The 24346-nt window shown below is 41.6% G+C and overlaps 1 protein-coding gene across 2 annotated transcripts in view; it reads right to left on the bottom strand.

The window, feature by feature from the left end:
• Positions 1-656: 656 nt before the first annotated feature.
• The window catches only part of LOC142728964 (uncharacterized), a 72270-nt gene continuing 48580 nt past the window's right edge, over positions 657-24346 (bottom strand). For both annotated transcript variants that reach the window (XM_075849203.1, XM_075849202.1), the window contains one exon: positions 657-1738. In XM_075849203.1, the coding sequence (XP_075705318.1) occupies positions 810-1706 (897 nt within the window). In that variant the 5' untranslated portion in view covers positions 1707-1738 and the 3' untranslated portion in view covers positions 657-809. The remainder of the gene's footprint in view (positions 1739-24346) is intronic.

Genomic DNA, 24346 nt, shown 5'->3' with positions numbered 1-24346 from the left:
TTTCTGAAGGCCTCAGAGCATTCTGGCATGGTGATACCACACATTTCAATAACAAAGGGCAAACCAAATGTCAAAGGTTTAAATGAGACACATTCCTCCTAGATCCTCTCTAAGGCTGGAATCACACTTGCAGCTTTTTTAGCCAAATCCAAGAGTGTATTAAAAAGACATGTAAAATATAAATGAAGGAATGAGTCAAACTCCAGGTCACAAATAGCAGTGTTTCAGAAATGTCTGCTGCTGTCCCATTTATTTGAATGGGGCTTTCTAGTATCCATGTGCATGCTGCAGAAACAACCCTGTATGGAATGGTTTTCAGTTTCACAAATTTCTGCTACAAAGCTTTCCCAGAAGTGAATCTTACCTGAGGGTAAGAACAAATGAAATCGCCAGCCGCAACATTACTTACATAAGTGACGAATGTGTACACGATGTAGCAGGTAAATACTGTGGTATTACCAGAAAAATCATGTATCCATTCGCCACCGCATATGTGCGTGATTTCGTGCTCCACACCTGATTCTAATTGTAGGTGTTTAAGGTAGTGATAATACACTTCTGATATTTACAAAAAAAATAAAAAATCTTTAGCATTTTTTTTTTCTAACTGCAAAGTTAATTTGTTAGTGTTTTTTTGTTAAATTCCATCACCTATATCTTGTTATACTGTTTTAATGAAAGTCAAATATAAAAATGTCCATTTATTTTAAAAACAAAAACTCACATTGTCCTTACTGTCACTCTGGATTCTCCTGAACATCAAAACGACTTTTCCACTGTGTGACTTCTCTGATGAGCCCCAAGTTTGCCTATACTATTAAAACATTTCCCACATTCTGAACATGAACATGGCTTTTCCCCATGTGACTTCTCTCATGTTTAACAAGACGTGATTTATCTATAAAACATTTCCTGCATTCTGAACATGAATACGGTTTCTCTCCTGTGTGAATTCTCTCATGAATAACAAGACTTGATTTATCTGTATAACATTTCCCACATTCTGAACATGAATAAGGCTTCTCTCCTGTGTGAGTTCTCTGATGATCCCTAAGTTTGTCTTTAGTAGCAAAACATTTTCCACATTCTGAACATGAATGTGGCTTCTCTCCTGTGTGAATTCTTCCATGTCTAACAAGACTTGAACTATCTTTAAAACATTTCCCACATTCTGAACATGAATATGGCTTCTCTCCTGTGTGAATTCTCACATGTTTAGCAAGACTTGATTTTTGTGTAAAACATTTCCCACATTCTGAACATGAGTATGGCTTCTCCCCTGTGTGAATTCTCTCATGTATAACAAGATCTGATATTTGTGAAAAACATTTCTCACATAGTGGACATGAATACGGCTTCTCTCCTGTGTGACTTCTCCCATGTAAAACAAGATGTGATTTATCTGTAAAAATTTTCCCACATTCTGAACATGAATACAGCTTACCTCCCGCGTTAATTCTTCTGTTTGTAAAATGACGAGAACATTTTGTGAACGGTTTACAACATTGAAACCTTTTACCCACTCTTTGACCTGTACTTGTTGCAACTATCTGTGGTTGGTCAGGAGAAGATTCCTCATGATTAGTGGAATTATGTAACAGATCTGTACTTTGAAGTCCTGGCTGTACATTAAGGGTAATGAGGTTTTCTCCTGAAGACTGCTGCATGATCTCTTCATCTTCTACTTTATAATTAATCGATAACATGAAGTTTCCCTCAGAATTCGTACTGGGAATTTCTGTAAGGATTAAAAATGTATTGTGTGATTTTGTTACAAAACACAAAAGTTGACACAAAGTTGACACATGTATGACGTTCATATTAGGCTGGAAACACACATGCATTCTTTTGAGCCAAAGCCAGAAGTGGATCAAGCAGGAGGGAGAAGTTTAAGCAAAGACCTTTGAATCAATACCTGGCTTCAGTTAAAAAATCTGCCTCAAAAGCTATATGTGTTGTGATGATGCATTTTGTGTGGTTTATTGTGAGCCCTCAGGGATGCATTTTGTAATCAGGTACCACAGGTCGCGCAGCCATAAGACATAAAGTGTCCTCATTGTCCAGTCCCCACAGGGGATCATCAGGAGGCACCACCATCACTCAGCTAGTGTGCAGAGCAGCAAACCCAGCAGATCCAATTACCTCCCCGACCTGTGTTCTCATCCTTGCTGTGGCAGACAATAGTTGGACAATACACATAATAGTACAAAAGACCACAACTCACATACAGACAGTAGAAATACAAACTAAAGTCATTATAACAAATGATGGTGACTAGAAACTGCCAAGATGTTCCTCCCCCTGAGGGGTATACAAGGGCTTGACGTGGGGAAGAGAGGGATCTCCTGGATGTAGACTTTAATGAGAGCTGAAGCTGAGGCCAGCGCTCTGAGGAGTTTCCTGTATTTACCTGATATTGTGGACTGTGTGCTGTCCCTGCGTGGAGGGCGACCTGGTCTGTCAGCATTGGATACAATAAATCCTGTTGGAGTTGCCCTGTCTTCACTGGCTCTGTTGATCGTATATTAACCTAACGAACCCCATGACAACTGGTGTCAGAAGCGGGATCAACAGAGCGCAGCCCCATGGAGAACCACCCAGCGAATGAGTTCCGTAACTGGACCGTCCTTAGTCTCCAAGAACGAGCCCGAGAACTTGGACTGAACTACCAGTGACTATCTAAAAAGCCATTAATTGATCTACTGGTGAGTGCTAGCCAGATCACCTCCTCCCAGGTGGCTAATGGACATGCTCCAGAGACAGGGGCTCTTACCACTAAGAGCCAATGGTTGGTGTGGTAAGAGGAGGAAATGGCAGATCTGGGACCAGTCGTTACTCCGGAGTATCAGTTGGAAGCTGCTCGCATGGCAAAAAACAGAGACAAGCTGCAATGGAGGCTGAAAGAGGCTAGAATATTACCTGGGGTGAGAACCAGAGAATCCAGGAACCTTTACGGGTCATCCAGAAGTACTTCAAGACATTTTATGAGGTAACTGGGGATGTGGAAGGGTTTTTCTAGGACTTTGAACATCAGAGCGCCCTGCTGGATGTACCCACCTCTGATTGGATGCGTTTTATAGTGGGGCTCCTTGAAGGTGGAGCCGCAGAAGCATACCGGACCCTAGACGCACAGTGGAACCGGGACTAAAACATTGTGAAACAAACTATTTTGTATTACTATGTAGTCATGCCAGACTCACATCGGGCCCAATTCTGAGACCTTCCCTGTACTACTGGAGGATCTTTTAGGATGTATGCCCATAAAATGTCCCAGGCGTGTCGGAGATGGCTGGAAGTGGATTCACTGTGGAAGATATTCTGCATGGGTTCCAGTTTTAAGCCAAGTGCCCCCAGGAAATACGGAAATGGTTCCGGGAATGTGAGCCATCAACATTGAATAGAGCTGCAGCCCTGGCTGATGAGGCACTAACCATCAAACCTCAGTGGAGGAGTCTGCTGGACAATAAACCTCAGCCGAACCCAGCCCCCCGGGCACCTCCTGTCATATATGCCCCTCAACCCATCCGCAGGCCGATGACAACCAGGCCAAACAATCCGGGGACCCCACAATTCTGACCACGATATGGAAGGTTCTCAGAAAGGAAATGTTATAGGTGGGGTCAGCCGGGCCCTTTACAGTCCAGGTGCCCCTCAAGAAATCGAAGGGAGCTCCGATCTTTTCCCCCTCGCCCTCGGCATCTTGTGCACTCCATCCTGCCTGAGGAAGAGTTACCACCACCCCCACCAGAGTGGACTGCTGAACCCTGAACCATGGAGACACCCTCTGGCATGTATAGCATTCAACCCCTTACGCAAAGTTACCCAGAGCAAAGGCAGCGCCATCTGCAGGATGACACTGGGGCATTCCTGACCATTGCTGACCCCCGTGTTGTTCGGCCAGAGGCAATCGATCAAGGCCCAGGAATACCCATCGAACTTGTAGGGTGTACTCGCAAATATATCCAGAAGGCTGCTGTACATTTGAATTATGGTTACGGGGAAAGACTCTGGATTGGTGTTATGGGGGGACTCCTTGTGGATGTTCTCCTTGGGAATGACATTGGGGAATTACAGTGCCATTTTGTGGGAGCCGTCACCCGACACCAAGCTGCCCAAGCACAGAGAGTTTCGGAATTGACTGTGGAGCAGCCTCCAGGACCCCCAACCGAACTGGTAAGAGCTGCATCAACTGATTCTACATTGGGGGACTTTTGGGACCGAGAAGAGTTTAGGCAAGAAATAGAAGATGATCCGACCTTGGCAGCTATTAAACTAAGGGCAGAAACTGGGCAGGAGGGAAAGAATGGGGATAGGATCACCAGAGATAAGGGATTGTATTATCGTTTAGTAGAGGCCCGGGGTGGGATTATCCCTGAAGTGACTACCAAGCAACTCATTGTCCCTCAAAAGTATAGGCTGCAACTACTCCAACTGGCTCATGACATCCCCTTATTTAGACATAAAGGTAGGAAACGGACAGAGAAAAGACTCACCCACAACTTTTACTGGCCTGGCATTTCGCAATCGATAGTTCAATACTGCCGTACCTGTGATTTGTGCCAATGGATGCGACATCCAGGCGCCCGTCACAAGGTACCCATGCAACCCCTGCCAATCATTGAGGAGCCATTTCAGCTTTTAGCTGTAGATATAATAGGAACTCTAGTGCACCCCAGCAGAACAGGGAAACAGTATATCCTGACGGTGGTGGATTATGCCACCGGTATCCTGAGGCCGTGGCTCTGTCCAGCATTACAGCCATAAAGGTAGCAGAGGCTCTTGTTACCGTCTTCACCCGAGTAGGATTTCCCAGTGAAATACTATCAGATCAAGGGATCCAGTTCACGTCAGACTTGGTCCAGTTCCTGCGGCGTCCGAGCCATTCGCACCACCCCATACCACCCCGAACCAATGGACTGTGTGACCATTTTAATGGAACCCTAAAAATTTGCTACGTGCCTTTGCAGACACTGAACGGGACTGGGAGCAATACCTGCCACATCTCCTGTTTGCCTACCCAAGAGTCAACCGGATTTTCCCCTTTCGAACTGCTCTATGGTCGAAGGGTCCGTGGGGTCCTCACCCTTCTAAAGGAATACTGGGAGATATCACCGACACTGGAGTACCTGTCATTCCTTATGTTCTGGAATTTCGAGAACGCCTTACCCGACTAGTGACCTTGGCTAAAGAACGCCTGCAAGGGGCCCAGTATAGCCAGAAGACCTGGTATGATCGGAAAGCAAGGACCCGTGAATTTATTGAAGGGCAACAAGTGCTCATGATTATCGCTGCCCCTGCCAACAAGCTTCAAGCAACATGGGATGGCCCTTACCGAGTTATCCGAAAATGTAATGACACTAATTACGTCATTGCCATGAACCATAGTGGCCGGCGACAAGAGACTGTCCACATCAACATGCTGAAAGATTACCACGACCGGTCCCTACCTGTTTTGGCCATTTGCTATCCCCCTAGTGATAAGGAAGGAGACAACTCCCTCCCGGACTTTCTACATCTGGCTCGAGCTGGGGGTACTCTGGACCAAGTGCCCCTGGGACCCCATCTGTTGAATATCCAAAAGGGTGATATTCTCGGCTTGCTGGGTCCGAGGGCTTCCGTGTTTTCCTCAGCGCCGGACGGACAACACTCACCACCACGTGGAAACTCCAGGACAACGCCCAATCCAGCAGGCCCGCTACCGAGTTCCTGAGGCCGTTCGGGACATGATCAAGAATGAACTGGCGGACATGAAACAACTTGGGATTATTAGGCCATCTCAGAGCCCCTGGGCCTCCCCTCTGATACTGGTGCCCAAAAAGGATGGCACAACGCGATTCTGCGTAGATTACCTGAGCCTAAATGATGCCATCAAATGTGACGAGTACCCTATGCCCCAGATTGATGATCTGTTGGATCGGCTGGCCAGTGTTTAATTTGTAACTACATAAGACTTGAGCAAGGGGTACTGGCAGATACCCCTAAAAGAGGACACCCGGAAGCGATCTGCATTTATTACCCCCTTTGGACTCTTGAGTTCCTGGGAATGCCCTTTGGGGTGAAAAATGCCCCAGCAACCTTCCAAAGATCGGTAGACCGGCTGTTAGAACAATGTCAGGACTTTGCCTGTGCATACTTGGATGATATTGCCATTTTCAGCACATCATGGGAGGAACATCTTAAACACTTAGGGTATGTTCACACGTAGTCAACAAAAACGTCTGAAAATCCAGAGCTGTTTTCAAGGGAAAACAGACCCTGCTTTTCAGACGTTTTTTTACCAACTCGCATTTTTCGCGGCGTTTTCACGCCGTTTTCGCGCCGTTTTTTACGTCCGTTTTTGGAGCTGTTTTCATTGGAGTCTATGAGAAAACAGCTCCAAAAACGTCCAAAGAAGTGTCCTGCACTTCTTTTGACGAGGCTGTATTTTTACGCGTCGTCGTTTGACAGCTGTCAAACGACGACGCGTAAATAACAGGTCGTCTGCACAGTACGTCGGCAAACCCATTCAAATGAATGGGCAGATGTTTGCCGACGTATTTGAGATGTATTTCCAGACGTAAAACGAGGCAAAATACGCCTCGTATACGTCTGAAATTTGGCCGTGTGAACATACCCTTAGGCATAGTGTTAGACCATATTCTTGCAGCAGGACTGACAATTCGTCCTGATAAATGCCAGTTGGGTATGGCTGAGGTGCAATATCTGGGGCACAGAGTAGGAGGGGGAACCTAAGACCTGAGCCTGCCAAGGTGGAAGCCATTAGCAACTGGCCTACCTCTAAAAATAAGAAACAAGTACTGGCCTTTTTGAGGACCGCCAGTTACTACCGAAAATGAGTTTCCGATTTCAGTTCCCTGGCAAAGCCCCTAAATGACCTGACCCGCAAAAACATGCCTAGTATGGTGAAGTGGACACCTGCCTGTGAGGAAGCCTTTATAGCATTAAAGACGGCTCTCACCACTGCCCCTGTCTTGGCCGCACCAGACTACAAGCACAGGTTCCTTGTGCAGACAGATGCATCCACCTACGGTATTGGAGCAGTTCTTAGCCAGATAAACGCGGCTGGGCTTGAACATCCAGTTGCTTTCATCAGTCGTAAACTACTAGATCGGGAAGTTGCCTGTGCCACTATTGAAAGACAGTGCCCTGCCATCGTATGGGCTCTCAAAATTACAGCCATACCTTTATGACAGAGACTTTACAATTGTAACGGATCACAATCCCCTCACATGGCTGAACCGAGGGTCAGGGGACAATGGACGATTACTGCGGTGGAGCCTGTCCTTACAACCTTACAGCTTCTCCATCCAATACAAACGGGGAAGCCAACACCAAAATGCTGATGGACTGTCCCTACAAGAAGAGCCATAGACCGCCCCCCCCCCCCCCGTGCTGATCGAGGAACCCGGCAACTGTTGGGAATTATTTTGCGGTCATACAATGAACTATCAAAAGTAGATCAGTGTGCACTACGAAAAAAACACCCCGATCACCTAATTATATATATACATACATATATATATATATATAAATATATATATATATATATATATATATATATATACATATATATATACAAACGAGGAAATAGACGCAGCACTCCAAAAGTAGTTGCAAAGATAGTGGTTTATTCACCCATGTACAGAAATAGCTATGTTTCAGTCCTCTCAGCAGGACCTTTGTCAAGCTTGACAAAGGTCCTGCTGAGAGGACTGAAACGTAGCTATTTCTGTACATGGGTGAATAAACCACTATCTTTGCAACTACTTTTGGAGTGCTGCGTCTATTTCCTCGTTTGTGTATCCAATTCAGGACCGTGTGGATGACGGTCAAGGACGCATAGCACCGTGATACTTGAACTCTCTGAAGTGCAACTTTTTTCTACCTAATATATATATATATATATATATTATATAATAGATTAAGGTTAGGATTTAGGGCTGTAATAGCAGTACTATCTGTAAGGCTAGATCAGGGCTTCATTAGGGTTAGGGCTTTATTTTATTTTTACGTCTGTTATAAAAAACAAAAACGAAACAAGCAAAACAAAAAAAAAAGAAAAAAAAAAGTTTTAAGCTGGGTACCCACAGGGGCGGATACGCTACGTAAAAATCACGCAGCGTGTCCAACCTAGAACCCGCAGTATATTTCGTCCCAAAATCGCACTACATTGTGGTGCAGTTTTTCTAATGCAATATTCGCTGCGGAAAAAAGCCGTTCATACTTACACCCTCCCTCCTCTGATGTCCGCTCCAGCCTCCCTGGATGACATTGCAAGAACTGTGATGCTGCAGCCTGTGATTGGCTGCAGGGGTCATATGGGACGCAACGTCATCCCAGGAGGAAGGAGGGCATTTTGGGTAAGTATTTTATTTTTTATTTTTCCGGAAGTGCGATCTTTACGATTACGCCGCAAAACTTGGCTTTCTGTTGCGGGTTTTGAATCCTCATTGAATTGAATGTGAATACTCGCAATGGAAAATCAACAATAACTCAGCATAATTTGACATGCTGCGGAATTAAATTCTGCACCGCAGGTAAATTTATTGACGTTTACACTGCATGTTTTTTTCCGCAGCGTGGGCATGAGATTTGGTAAATCTCACCTACTTTGCTGCTACTGAAAATGCTGCGGAATTTCCGCTACGTGTAGGAACTCGGCCTTAGTGTTATTCTTAGGCTTACTTTAGGTTATATTAGGACGTATAGAGCTTGTGTATGTACCCACACATAATGTCTCAGAGAATGTACCGTGCGGAGCAAGCCTCACTATGCTTCGACAGTTCTGAGAGACCGACACCGCTTCAGAAGCGGAACCTTTTTCCGACAGTGGCGATTCCAATTCTACCACTGGACCCCATAGCCCTATGGTGGTAGATACAGCCGTCGCTGTCGAGGTGTCAAGTGCAGGGCCGAGTGTTGCAGTCCCTCCTGCAATGTGGGATCCCGCACTATAGTTTTCTCCCCAAGTACCCCAAATGGAAGCGACTCCAGGAATTAATGTCGATGTTGCAAATATTACAGCCTATGATTTTTTTTATTTATACGTATGTGATACAGTCCTACAATTAATTGTCCAGCAGACTAATCTTTATGCTATTTAATTTGTTCTGCAAAAGTCTGCATCTATGTACTTAAGAATGTGGAATGGCACAAGTGTCCCAGAAATTAAAATATTTTTAGGCATTACTCTCAATTTGGGTTTGGTTAAAAAAACAAAAACATCTGTCCGGTCCTACTGGACTTCTAGTGCTGTCCACGCTATCCCTGTATTTGTAGCAGTGATGTCCAGAAACCGCTATGAAGCCCTAATGCGGTTCATGTATTTTACCAATAATTCCCAAGTCCCCCCAAGAAGTGACCCAGGCTGTGATTGGCTTAATAAATTAATGCCATTAATCGCCCTTCTAAGGGATTTATCTGTAGATGAATCACTTATGAGCTTTAAAGGCCGTATTTCTTTTTGTCAATTCATCCCCTCCAAACGAGCCAGATATGGGGTAAAAATGAAACAAATTTATTGGGGGTGTAGATCTTTCAGACCAGGTGCTTCAACCTTACCCGGTGAAGAAAAAATATGCCTAGTACAAAAAGGTGCCAATCTCCTTAATTCAGATTACTACGTATAACAGTTTTGTTCTTTTTAAAAAGGCCTAAGTAACGCTCACTTTTTTTCAGTACCAGGAGCAGGAGTTTTGATTCCACTATACCTGCGAGTCTGAATATGTGCGCAGACTTTCAGAGCGCCACTTTTTACACCCCGTCCCTTTCACCGAGACCCAAAAATATCTCCAAAAAAGGTGCCGGGTATGTAGTAAGCAGGGAAGGAGTAGGGATACCCGCTTTTACTCCCCATGTGTCTATCAAAACCAGGCCTTTGAAACTACCCCTCTTTCAAAACCTATCACACAGATTACAATTACTAATATTAACACAAAAAAAAAAAAAGGGGGTGTGGGTCTTTTTAGGGAGTCGATTTATTTATACTTTCTTTTTAGTTTGTGGGATTTCCAAGTAGGGAGGATTTCTTTTGGGAAAGGTCATAGAGCATATTTTTTCAGACCGTGAAACTAATTTTACTCTTTATGATTTTATTTATTTGTGGGTGATCAAGTCCTGGAATTACATTTTCCAGTACAAAATCCCACTGCTATCAATTACAGATAATGGACCCCCAATGTCCCTGAACTACATTTTTTTGGGGGAATTACATTATTAACCCCTTAAGGACGCATTTTTGAAATCTGACATATTTCACTTTATGTGGTAATAACGTCGGAATGCTTAAACCTATCCAAGCGATTCTGAGATTGTTTTCTCGTGACACATTGGGCTTTATGTTAGTGGCAAAATTTGGACGATATATTCAGTGTTTATTGGTGAAAAATTGCAAAATGTAGAGAAAATTTATAAAAAATAGCATTTTTCAAAATATAAATGCATCTGCTTGTAAAACAGACAGTTATACCACCCAAAATAGTTACTAGTTCACATTTCCCATATGTCTACTTTAGATTGGCATAGTTTTTTGAACATTCTTTTATTTTTCTTGGACGTTACAAGGCTTAGAACATAAACAGCAATTTTTCATATTTTTAAGAAAATTTCAAAAGCCCTTTTTTAAGGTACCTGTTCAGTTCCGAAGTGGCTTTGAGAGGCCTATGTATTAGAAACCCCCATAAAACACCCCATTTTGAAAACTAGACCCATCAAAGTATTCAAAACAGCATTTAGAAAGTTTATTTAACCCTTCAGGCATTTCACAGAAATTCAAGAAAAGTAGAGGTGAAATTTGCAAATTTAATTTTTCTTGCTGAATTTCAATTGTATAAAAAAAAATTCTGTAACACAGAAGGTTTTACCAGAAAAACAATACTAAATATGTATTGTCCAGATTCTGCAGTTTTTAGAAATGTCCCACATGTGGCTCTAGTGCGCTCGTGGACTGAAACACAAGCCCCAGAAGCAAAGAAGCGCCTAGTGCATTTTGAGGCCTCTTTTTTATTAGAATATATTTTAGGCAGCATGCCAGGTTTGAAGAGGTGTTGAGGTGCCAAAACAGTAGGAATCCCCAAAAAGTGACCCCATTTCGGAAACTAAACCCCTCAAGGAATTCATTTGTGGTTGTTGTTACCATTTTGACCCCACAGTTTTTACACAGCACGTATTTGAATTGGGCTATGAAATTAAAAAAATGAAATTTTTTCCAATAAGATGTCATTTTTTATCAAAATTTCTTATTTTCACAGGTAACAAAATACCCCATTTTGTTGCCCAATTTGTCCTGAGTGCGGCAATACCCCATTTGTGGTGATAAATTGCCGTTTGGGCCCATTGGAGGGCTCAGAAGGAAAGGAGAGCTATGTGTTTGTTGGAGTCCAGATTTTGCTGGATTGGTTTTCGGGTGCCATGTCGCATTTGCAGAGCCCCAGAGATATCAAAGCAATGAAAACCCACCAGAAGTGACCCCATTTCGGAAACTACACCCCTCAAGGAATTAATTTATGGTTGTTGTTACCATTTTGACCCCACAGTTTTTCCACAGCACGTATTTGAATTGGGCTGTGAAATGAAAAAAAAATACATTTTTTCCAATAAGATGTCATTTTTCATCAACATTTCTTATTTTCACAGGGAACAAAATACCCCATTTTGTTGCCCAATTTGTCCTGAGTGCAGCAATACCCCATTTGTGGTGATAAATTGCCGTTTGGGCCCATGGGTGGCCTCAGAAGGGAAGGAGCGCTGTGTGTTCTTTGGAGTGCAGATTTTGCTGGATTGGTTTTCGGGTGCCATGTCGCTTTTGCAGAGCCCCAGAGGTATCAAAGCAATGGAAACCCACCAGAAGTGACCCCATTTTGGAAACTACACCCCTCAAGGAATTAATTGATGGGTATTGTGACCATTAAGACCCCATAGTTTCTTCACAGAACTTATTTGAATTGGGCTGGGAATTTAAAAAAAATATATATTTTCCAATAATATGTAGTTTTAGCTAAAAATTTCTTATTTTCACAAGAAATAAAACACTCCATTTTGTTGCCCAATTTGTCCTGAGTGCAGCAATACCCCATTTGTGGTGCTAAACTGCCGTTTGGGCCCATAGGGGGGCTTAGAAGGAAAGGAGCACTATTTGTTCTTTGGAGTCCAGATTTTGCTGGATTGGTTTTCGGGTGCCATGTCGCATTTGCAGAGCCCCAGAGGTATCAAAGCAATGGAAACCCACCAGAAGTGACCCCATTTTGGAAACTACACCCCTCAAGGAATTAATTGATGGGTAATGTGGCCATTTAGACCCCATAGTTTCTTCACAGAACTTATTTGAATTGGGCTGGGAATTTAAAAAAAATATATATTTTCCAATAATATGTAGTTTTAGCTAAAAATTTCTTATTTTCACAAGAAATAAAACACTCCATTTTGTTGCCCAATTTGTCCTGAGTGCGGCAATGCCCAATTTGTGGTGATAAACTGACGTTTGGGACCATGGGAGGGCTCAGAAGGAAAGGACCACCATTTGGCCTACTGGGGATTTTCTGGTGCGAAGTCATGTATGCAGAAGCCCCTGAGGTAACAGTACAGTTGAAACCTCCAAGAAGTGACCCCATTTTAAAAACTACACCCCTTAAGGCATTCATTTAGAGGTGTAGTGAGCATTTTGACCGGAGACATACACCCTATAAACTGTAATGTGTGTTCCCACGGGTATGGCAATACCCTACATGTGGCTGTTATCAGCTGCCTGGGCATGCAGCAGGGCTCAGAGGGGAAAGGGGGGATAAGCTGTGCGGAGTGCATCAGGGTAAGTAAAACTGGGGTAGATTAAAAATCAAGGGATGTGTAATGACAAGGTAGGGAGACAGACAGGTGAGCCCTAATCTACCCGCCACTCAGTCCCTGCCTACTTGCAACGACCCGTCCTAAGCGACAGGGTACAACTGGGCGACGGTCCCTACGCTCAGTAAGTGCAAGACAGACAAAACAGACAGGGGTACACAGAAGATAGGGAAACGGGGCAGCTGCCCACGGAGACACCGTGAGCAACAAGAGTGGTGAACGAGCCGAGTCAAACAAGGAGTGAGCAAGGTACAAAACGCTGAGCAGGAGAGTTGTCAGAAAGCCAAGGTCAATAACAAGCAGAGGATCAGTAGTACAAGCAGCAGCAGCAGCAAGCCAGGAAACAAGCATAGAAGAATCACAGGCAAAGGAGGAACAGGAAAGGCAGCTATAAATAGACAGTGGGCGGGAACTAGCTCCGTCTGGCCAGGCTGTGATAGGCTCTCCCACTCCTAAGCCTGACATCCTGAGTGGTGGAAGATGGAGTCAGTCTCACAGACATAGGAGCAGGTGCAGACTGATTGCCCACGGGCGTCGACACAGAACCTGTGTCTGGCAAATCCTTTACAGGATGTATGATAAATTTTGAAGCACTCTTTCATATGGAGCCTTAGTTTTTCGGGACACGTGTCACATTGATATATTGTGTCCTTCCTTATCCCCCTCTTATAGCAGACTTTGTACCTATTTTCACTTTTTCCTTTCTTGCCAGTTTGGGGAACTTCTCCTGGAAAGTGTTGCCCTGGTATGATGCATGTGGCCATGCTTCCAGAAGTACTGGGTGCCCCCCCCCCTTCTTGGTCCCTAAAAATTAGTTTCTTGATAACCACCTCTTGAAATTTCAGGAAAGTTCCCCTCTGGCCTGTACATCGACGTAACACGTACACATTGTACAATGCCATCTGTATGATGTGCACGGCCAGCTTCTTATACCACACCGCATGGCGCTGTAGGGCTTCAGGGCTTGATCTAACAAGTCCACCCCTCCCATGTACCTACTGTAGTCCAGGATGCAGTCTGGTTTAGGGGTCTTTGTACTGGTACCTCGTACAGGTACATGGGTACTGGTGTGACATCTCTCTTGTCCTTGTACTTGACACACAATATGTTGCTGCTAGATTGTGCCCTGCTCTCACCCCCTCTGAGTGTTTGCCCAAGCAGAGTCTTAGGGAGGCCTCTCAGATTTCTTCTAGCGGTGCCGCATGACTTCTGGAAGCGAGGCAGTTGAAAAGAGGGACGCTGGTATAAAAATTATCCAGGTAGAGGTGGTAACCCTGGTCTAGCAGTGGGTGCACCAAATCCCACACAATTTTTGCATTAACTCCCAGTAAGGGGGGGGAGGGCATTCTGGGGGCTGAATACTGGTGTCCTTCCCTTCATATATCCTAAATTTGTAGGTATACCCTGATGCACTCTCGCACCGCTTATACATCTTCACGCCATACCTTGCCCTCTTACTCGGCAGGTACTCGCGGAATTGAAGCCTCCCTTTAAAATGTACCAAGGACTCCTCAATAGAAATAAACGTCTCGGTGGTGTATGCTTGGGAAAACCGGACACTGAAACGGTCTAATAGGGGTCTCCGTTTATACAAACGGGCAAAACTGGGTTCGTCTTGGAGTAGGCCATGCTCATCAGGAGAAGCAAATTATTGCCTTATTTTTTTTTTTTTTTTAGGTTCCACTTCATTTCTGAAGTTGCTTTGAGGGGCCCATATATTAGACACCCCTATGAAACACCCCATTTTAGAAACTAGACCCCTCAAAGTATTCACAACAGCATTTAGAAAGTTTATGAACCCTTTAGGTGTTTCACAGGAATTTAGAGCAAAGTAGAGGTGAAATTTACATATTTATTTTTGTCAGAAAATCCTTTTTATGCAATTTTTTTTCTATAACACAAAAGGTTTTACCAGAGAAACGCAACTCAAAATGTATTGCCCAGATTCTGCAGTTTTGATAAATATCCCACATGTGGCCCTAGTGCGGTAATGGACTGAAGCACCGGCCTCAGAAGCAAAGGAAGACCTAGTGGATTTTGAGGCCTCCTTTTTATTAGGCACCATGTCCGGTTTGAAGAGGTCTTGTGGTGCCAAAACATTGGGAACCCCCCAAAAGTGACCCCATTTTGGAAACTAGACCCCTTGAGGAATTCATTGCAGTTTTCATGGGGTGCATGCGGCTGTTTGATCAGTTTTTATTCTATTTTTTTTACAGCGTTCACCGTGCGCTATAAATGACACATTGACTTTATTCTGCGGGGCGATACGATTACGGCGATACCGGATGTTTATAGTTTTTTTGATGTCTTATGGCGTTTGCACAATAAAATACGTTTTGTAATAAATCATTCACTTTTTTGTGTTACCTTATTCTAAGAGCCAGAACTTTTTTATTTTTCCATCAAGAAAGCCGTGCGAGGACTTATTTTTTGCGTAACGAACTGTAGTTTCGATCAGGAGCATTTTTAGGTACATGCGACTTTTTGATCTCTTTTTATTCCATTTTTTGGGATGTGAAGTGACCAAACAATTGTGATTGTGGTACGGTCTATTATTATTTTCTTTTACGGCGTTCACCGCGCGGGATAAATAACTAAATAATTTTGTAGTTCAGGCCGTTACGGACGCGGCGATACCAATTATGTATAGTTTATTTGTTTGTTTATATATTTTTATTAATAATAAAGGACTGATAAGGGAAAAGGGGGATTTTTACTTTTAATACTTTTAAAACTTTTATTTTCTTATTTTTACACATCTTTTTTTTACTTTATTACTTTGTCCCACTAGGGGACTTGAGGGCAGGAGGCCCTGATCGCTATTCTAATACACTGCACTACATGCGTAGTGCAGTGTATTAGAACTGTCAGCTACTCACTGACAGCAAGCATAGTGGGTCCTGACTTCGTCAGGACCCACTAGGCTTCCGTCGATGGCATAGCCGGACGCCATTATAAGTGCCCTATCTCCTATATAAGTAAAGAGGCTGTCACCACATTATAAGTGCCCTATCTCCTATATAAGTAAAGAGACTGTCACCACATTATAAGTGCCCTATCTCCTATATAAGTAAAGAGGCTCTGTCACCACATTATAAGTGTCCTATCTCCTATATAAGTAAAGAGACTCTGTCACCACATTATAAGTGTCCTATCTCCTATATAAGTAAAGAGGCTCTGTCACCACATTATAAGTGCCCTATCTCCTATATAAGTAAAGAGGCTCTGTCACCACATTATAAGTGTCCTATCTCCTATATAAGTAAAGAGGCTCTGTCACCACATTATAAGTGTCCTATCTCCTATATAAGTAAAGAGGCTCTGTCACCTCATTATAAGTGTCCTATCTCCTATATAAGTAAAGAGGCTCTGTCACCTCATTATAAGTGCCCTATCTCCTATATAAGTAAAGAGACTCTGTCACCACATTATAAGTGTCCTATCTCCTATATAAGTAAAGAGGCTCTGTCACCACATTATAAGTGTCCTATCTCCTATATAAGTAAAGAGACTCTGTCACCACATTATAAGTGCCCTATCTCCTATATAAGTAAAGAGACTCTGTCACCACATTATAAGTGTCCTATCTCCTATATAAGTAAAGAGGCTCTGTCACCACATTATAAGTGCCCTATCTCCTATATAAGTAAAGAGGCTCTGTCACCACATTATAAGTGTCCTATCTCCTATATAAGTAAAGAGACTCTGTCACCACATTATAAGTGTCCTATCTCCTATATAAGTAAAGAGGCTCTGTCACCACATTATAAGTGTCCTATCTCCTATATAAGTAAAGAGACTCTGTCACCACATTATAAGTGTCCTATCTCCTATATAAGTAAAGAGGCTCTGTCACCACATTATAAGTGTCCTATCTCCTATATAAGTAAAGAGACTCTGTCACCACATTATAAGTGTCCTATCTCCTATATAAGTAAAGAGGCTCTGTCACCACATTATAAGTGCCCTATCTCCTATATAAGTAATGAGACTCTGTCACCACATTATAACTGCCCTATCTCCTATATAAGTAAAGAGGCTGTCACCACATTATAAGTGCCCTATCTCCTATATAAGTAAAGAGGCTCTGTCACCACATTATAAGTGTCCTATCTCCTATATAAGTAAAGAGACTGTCACCACATTATAAGTGTCCTATCTCCTATATAAGTAAAGAGGCTGTCACTACATTATAAGTGCCCTATCTCCTATATAAGTAAAGAGACTCTGTCACCACATTATAAGTGTCCTATCTCCTATATAAGTAAAGAGGCTGTCACCACATTATAAGTGCCCTATCTCCTATATAAGTAAAGAGGCTCTGTCACCACATTATAAGTGTCCTATCTCCTATATAAGTAAAGAGGCTGTCACTACATTATAAGTGCCCTATCTCCTATATAAGTAAAGAGACTCTGTCACCACATTATAAGTGCCCTATCTCCTATATAAGTAAAGAGGCTCTGTCACCACATTATAAGTGTCCTATCTCCTATATAAGTAAAGAGGCTCTGTCACCACATTATAAGTGCCCTATCTCCTATATAAGTAAAGAGGCTCTGTCACCACATTATAAGTGCCCTATCTCCCATATAAGTAAAGAGACTCTGTCCCCACATTATAAGTGTCCTATCTCCTATATAAGTAAAGAGGCTCTGTCACCACATTATAAGTGTCCTATATCCTATATAAGTAAAGAGGCTGTCACCACATTATAAGTGCCCTATCTCCCATATAAGTAAAGAGACTCTGTCCCCACATTATAAGTGTCCTATCTCCTATATAAGTAAAGAGGCTCTGTCACCACATTATAAGTGTCCTATCTCCTATATAAGTAAAGAGACTGTCACCACATTATAAGTGCCCTATCTCCTATATAAGTAAAGAGGCTCTGTCACCACATTATAAGTGTCCTATCTCCTATATAAGTAAAGAGACTGTCACCACATTATAAGTGTCCTATCTCCTATATAAGTAAAGAGGCTGTCACTACATTATAAGTGCCCTATCTCCTATATAAGTAAAGAGGCTCTGTCACCACATTATAAGTGTCCTATCTCCTATATAAGTAAAGAGGCTCTGTCACCACATTATAAGTGTCCTATCTCCTATATAAGTAAAGAGACTCTGTCACCACATTATAAGTGCCCTATCTCCTATATAAGTAAAGAGGCTCTGTCACCACATTATAAGTGTCCTATCTCCTATATAAGTAAAGAGGCTGTTACCACATTATAAGTGTCCTATCTCCTATATAAGTAAAGAGGCTCTGTCACCACATTATAAGTGTCCTATCTCCTATATAAGTAAAGAGGCTCTGTCACCACATTATAAGTGTCCTATCTCCTATATAAGTAAAGAGGCTGTCACTACATTATAAGTGCCCTATCTCCTATATAAGTAAAGAGACTCTGTCACCACATTATAAGTGCCCTATCTCCTATATAAGTAAAGAGGCTGTTACCACATTATAAGTGTCCTATCTCCTATATAAGTAAAGAGGCTCTGTCACCACATTATAAGTGTCCTATCTCCTATATAAGTAAAGAGGCTCTGTCACCACATTATAAGTGTCCTATCTCCTATATAAGTAAAGAGGCTGTCACTACATTATAAGTGTCCTATCTCCTATATAAGTAAAGAGGCTCTGTCACCACATTATAAGTGTCCTATCTCCTATATAAGTAAAGAGGCTGTTACCACATTATAAGTGTCCTATCTCCTATATAAGTAAAGAGGCTCTGTCACCACATTATAAGTGTCCTATCTCCTATATAAGTAAAGAGGCTCTGTCACCACATTATAAGTGTCCTATCTCCTATATAAGTAAAGAGGCTGTCACTACATTATAAGTGCCCTATCTCCTATATAAGTAAAGAGACTCTGTCACCACATTATAAGTGCCCTATCTCCTATATAAGTAAAGAGGCTCTGTCACCACATTATAAGTGTCCTATCTCCTATATAAGTAAAGAGACTCTGTCACCACATTATAAGTGTCCTATCTCCTATATAAGTAAAGAGGCTCTGTCACCACATTATAAGTGCCCTATCTCCTATATAAGTAAAGAGGCTCTGTCACCACATTATAAGTGTCCTATCTCCTATATAAGTAAAGAGGCTGTCACTACATTATAAGTGCCCTATCTCCTATATAAGTAAAGAGACTCTGTCACCACATTATAAGTGCCCTATCTCCTATATAAGTAAAGAGGCTCTGTCACCACATTATAAGTGTCCTATCTCCTATATAAGTAAAGAGACTCTGTCACCACATTATAAGTGTCCTATCTCCTATATAAATAAAGAGGCTCTGTCACCACATTATAAGTGTCCTATCTCCTATATAAGTAAAGAGGCTCTGTCACCACATTATAAGTGTCCTATCTCCTATATAAGTAAAGAGGCTCTGTCACCACATTATAAGTGTCCTATCTCCTATATAAGTAAAGAGACTCTGTCACCACATTATAAGTGTCCTATCTCTTATATAAGTAAAGAGGCTCTGTCACCACATTATAAGTGCCCTATCTCCTATATAAGTAAAGAGGCTCTGTCACCACATTATAAGTGTCCTATCTCCCATATAAGTAAAGAGGCTGTCACCACATTATAAGTGCCCTATCTCCCATATAAGTAAAGAGGCTCTGTCACCACATTATAAGTGCCCTATCTCCTATATAAGTAAAGAGGCTCTGTCACCACATTATAAGTGTCCTATCTCCCATATAAGTAAAGAGGCTCTGTCACCACATTATAAGTGCCCTATCTCCTATATAAGTAAAGAGGCTCTGTCACCACATTATAAGTGTCCTATCTCCTATATAAGTAAAGAGGCTCTGTCACCACATTATAAGTGCCCTATCTCCTATATAAGTAAAGAGGCTCTGTCACCACATTATAAGTGTCCTATCTCCTATATAAGTAAAGAGGCTCTGTCACCACATTATAAGTGCCCTATCTCCTATATAAGTAATGAGACTCTGTCACCACATTATAAGTGCCCTATCTCCTATATAAGTAAAGAGGCTCTGTCACCACATTATAAGTGTCCTATCTCCTATATAAGTAAAGAGGCTCTGTCACCACATTATAAGTGCCCTATCTCCTATATAAGTAAAGAGGCTCTGTCACCACATTATAAGTGCCCTATCTCCTATATAAGTAAAGAGGCTCTGTCACCACATTATAAGTGCCCTATCTCCTATATAAGTAAAGAGACTCTGTCACCACATTATAAGTGTCCTATCTCCTATATAAGTAAAGAGGCTCTGTCACCACATTATAAGTGCCCTATCTCCTATATAAGTAAAGAGGCTGTCACCACATTATAAGTGTCCTGTCTCCTATATAAGTAAAGAGGCTGTCACCACATTATAAGTGTCCTATCTCCTATATAAGTAAAGAGGCTGTCACCACATTATAAGTGTCCTATCTCCTATATAAGTAAAGAGGCTCTGTCACCACATTATAAGTGTCCTATCTCCTATATAAGTAAAGAGACTCTGTCACCACATTATAAGTGCCCTATCTCCTATATAAGTAAAGAGGCTCTGTCTCCACATTATAAGTGCCCTATCTCCTATATAAGTAAAGAGGCTGTCACCACATTATAAGTGTCCTATCTCCTATATAAGTAAAGAGGCTCTGTCACCACATTATAAGTGTCCTATCTACTATATAAGTAAAGAGGCTGTCACCACATTATAAGTGCCCTATCTCCCATATAAGTAAAGAGGCTCTGTCACCACATTATAAGTGTCCTATCTCCTATATAAGTAAAGAGGCTCTGTCACCACATTATAAGTGTCCTATCTCCTATATAAGTAATGAGACTCTGTCACCACATTATAAGTGTCCTATCTCCTATATAAGTAAAGAGGCTGTCACCACATTATAAGTGTCCTATCTCCTATATAAGTAAAGAGGCTCTGTCACCACATTATAAGTGTCCTATCTCCTATATAAGTAAAGAGACTGTCACCACATTATAAGTGCCCTATCTTCTATATAAGTAAAGAGGCTCTGTCACCACATTATAAGTGCCCTAACTCCTATATAAGTAAAGGTTCTGTCTCCACATTATAAGTGTCCTATCTCCTATATAAGTAAAGGTTCTGTCTCCACATTATAAGTGTCCTATCTCCTATATAAGTAAAGAGACTCTGTCACCACATTATAACTGCCCTATCTCCTATATAAGTAAAGAGACTCTGTCACCACATTATAAGTGCCCTATCTCCTATATAAGTAAAGAGGCTGTCACCACATTATAAGTGCCCTATCTCCTATATAAGTAAAGAGGCTCTGTCACCACATTATAAGTGCCCTATCTCCTATATAAGTAATGAGACTCTGTCACCACATTATAAGTGTCCTATCTCCTATATAAGTAAAGGTTCTGTCTCCACATTATAAGTGTCCTATCTCCTATATAAGTAAAGAGACTCTGTCACCACATTATAAGTGTCCTATCTCCTATATAAGTAATGAGACTCTGTCACCACATTATAAGTGTCCTATCTACTATATAAGTAAAGAGGCTGTCACCACATTATAAGTGTCCTATCTCCTATATGAGTAAAGAGGCTCTGTCACCACATTATAAGTGTCCTATCTCCTATATAAGTAAAGAGGCTCTGTCACCACATTATAAGTGCCCTATCTCCTATATAAGTAAAGAGACTCTGTCACCACATTATAAGTGTCCTATCTCCTATATAAGTAATGAGACTCTGTCACCACATTATAATTGTCCTATCTCCTATATAAGTAAAGAGGCTGTCACCACATTATAAGTGTCCTATCTCCTATATAAGTAAAGAGGCTCTGTCACCACATTATAAGTGCCCTATCTCCCATATAAGTAAAGAGGCTCTGTCACCACATTATAAGTGCCCTATCTCCCATATAAGTAAAGAGGCTCTGTCACCACATTATAAGTGTCCTATCTCCTATATAAGTAAAGAGACCCTGTCACCACATTATAAGTGTCCTATCTCCTATATAAGTAAAGAGGCTCTGTCACCACATTATAAGTGTCCTATCTCCTATATAAGTAAAGAGGCTGTCACCACATTATAAGTGCCCTATCTCCTATATAAGTAAAGAGGCTCTGTCACCACATTATAAGTGTCCTATCTCCTATATAAGTAAAGAGGCTCTGTCACCACATTATAAGTGCCCTATCTCCTATATAAGTAAAGAAGCTCTGTCACCACATTATAAGTGTCCTATCTCCTATATAAGTAAAGAGGCTCTGTCACCACATTATAAGTGTCCTATCTCCTATATAAGTAAAGAGGCTGTCACCACATTATAAGTGCCCTATCTCCTATATAAGTAAAGAGGCTATGTCACCACATTATAAGTGTCCTATCTCCTATATAAGTAAAGAGGCTATGTCACCACATTATAAGTGTCCTATCTCCTATATAAGTAAAGAGGCTGTCACCACATTATAAGTGTCCTATCTCCTATATAAGTAAAGAGACTCTGTCACCACATTATAAGTGTCCTATCTCCTATATAAGTAAAGAGGCTGTCACCACATTATAAGTGCCCTATCTCCTATATAAGTAAAGAGACTCTGTCACCACATTATAAATGTCCTATCTCCTATATAAGTAAAGAGGCTGTCACCACATTATAAGTGTCCTATCTCCTATATAAGTAAAGAGGCTGTCACCACATTATAAGTGTCCTATCTCCTATATAAGTAAAGAGGCTCTGTCACCACATTATAAGTGTCCTATCTCCTATATGAGTAAAGAGGCTCTGTCACCACATTATAAGTGTCCTATCTCCTATATAAGTAATGAGGCTCTGTCACCACATTATAAGTGTCCTATCTCCTATATAAGTAAAGAGGCTGTCACCACATTATAAGTGTCCTATCTCCTATATAAGTAAAGAGACTGTCACCACATTATAAGTGCCCTATCTCCCATATAAGTAAAGAGGCTCTGTCACCACATTATAAGTGTCCTATCTCCTATATAAGTAAAGAGGCTCTGTCACCACATTATAAGTGTCCTATCTCCTATATAAGTAAAGAGACTCTGTCACCACATTATAAGTGCCCTATCTCCTATATAAGTAAAGAGGCTCTGTCACCACATTATAAGTGCCCTATCTCCTATATAAGTAAAGAGACTCTGTCACCACATTATAAGTGTCCTATCTCCTATATAAGTAAAGAGGCTCTGTCACCACATTATAAGTGCCCTATCTCCTATATAAGTAAAGAGACTCTGTCACCACATTATAAGTGTCCTATCTCCTATATAAGTAAAGAGGCTCTGTCACCACATTATAAGTGTCCTATCTCCTATATAAGTAAAGAGGCTCTGTCACCACATTATAAGTGTCCTATCTCCTATATAAGTAAAGAGGCTCTGTCACCACATTATAAGTGTCCTATCTCCTATATAAGTAAAGAGGCTGTCACCACATTATAAGTGTCCTATCTCCTATATAAGTAAAGAGACTGTCACCACATTATAAGTGCCCTATCTCCCATATAAGTAAAGAGGCTCTGTCACCACATTATAAGTGCCCTATCTCCTATATAAGTAATGAGGCTCTGTCACCACATTATAAGTGTCCTATCTCCTATATAAGTAATGAGACTCTGTCACCACATTATAAGTGCCCTATCTCCTATATAAGTAAAGAGGCTCTGTCACCACATTATAAGTGTCCTATCTCGTATATAAGTAAAGAGACTCTGTCACCACATTATAAGTGCCCTATCTCCTATATAAGTAAAGAGGCTCTGTCACTACACTATACGTGCCCTATCTCCTATATAGGTAAAGAGGCTCTGTCACCACATTATAAGTGCGCTATCTCCTATATAAGTAAAGAGGCTCTGTCACCACATTATAAGTGTCCTATCTCCTATATAAGTAAAGAGACCCTGTCACCACATTATAAGTGTCCTATCTCCTATATAAGTAAAGAGGCTCTGTCACCACATTATAAGTGTCCTATCTCCTATATAAGTAAAGAGGCTGTCACCACATTATAAGTGCCCTATCTCCTATATAAGTAAAGAGGCTCTGTCACCACATTATAAGTGTCCTATCTCCTATATAAGTAATGAGGCTCTGTCACCACATTATAAGTGTCCTATCTCCTATATAAGTAAAGAGGCTCTGTCACCACATTATAAGTGCCCTATCTCCTATATAAGTAAAGAGGCTCTGTCACCACATTATAAGTGTCCTATCTCCTATATAAGTAAAGAGGCTCTGTCACCACATTATAAGTGTCCTATCTCCTATATAAGTAATGAGGCTCTGTCACCACATTATAAGTGTCCTATCTCCTATATAAGTAAAGAGGCTGTCACCACATTATAAGTGTCCTATCTCCTATATAAGTAAAGAGACTGTCACCACATTATAAGTGCCCTATCTCCTATATAAGTAAAGAGGCTCTGTCACCACATTATAAGTGCCCTATCTCCCATATAAGTAAAGAGGCTCTGTCACCACATTATAAG

This window comes from Rhinoderma darwinii, unplaced genomic scaffold (assembly GCF_050947455.1).
Source record: "Rhinoderma darwinii isolate aRhiDar2 unplaced genomic scaffold, aRhiDar2.hap1 Scaffold_703, whole genome shotgun sequence".
Lineage (NCBI taxonomy): Eukaryota > Metazoa > Chordata > Amphibia > Anura > Rhinodermatidae > Rhinoderma > Rhinoderma darwinii.
The sequence above is the reverse complement of the archived record's forward strand: the minus strand, read 5'-3'. Positions and strand labels throughout refer to the sequence as shown.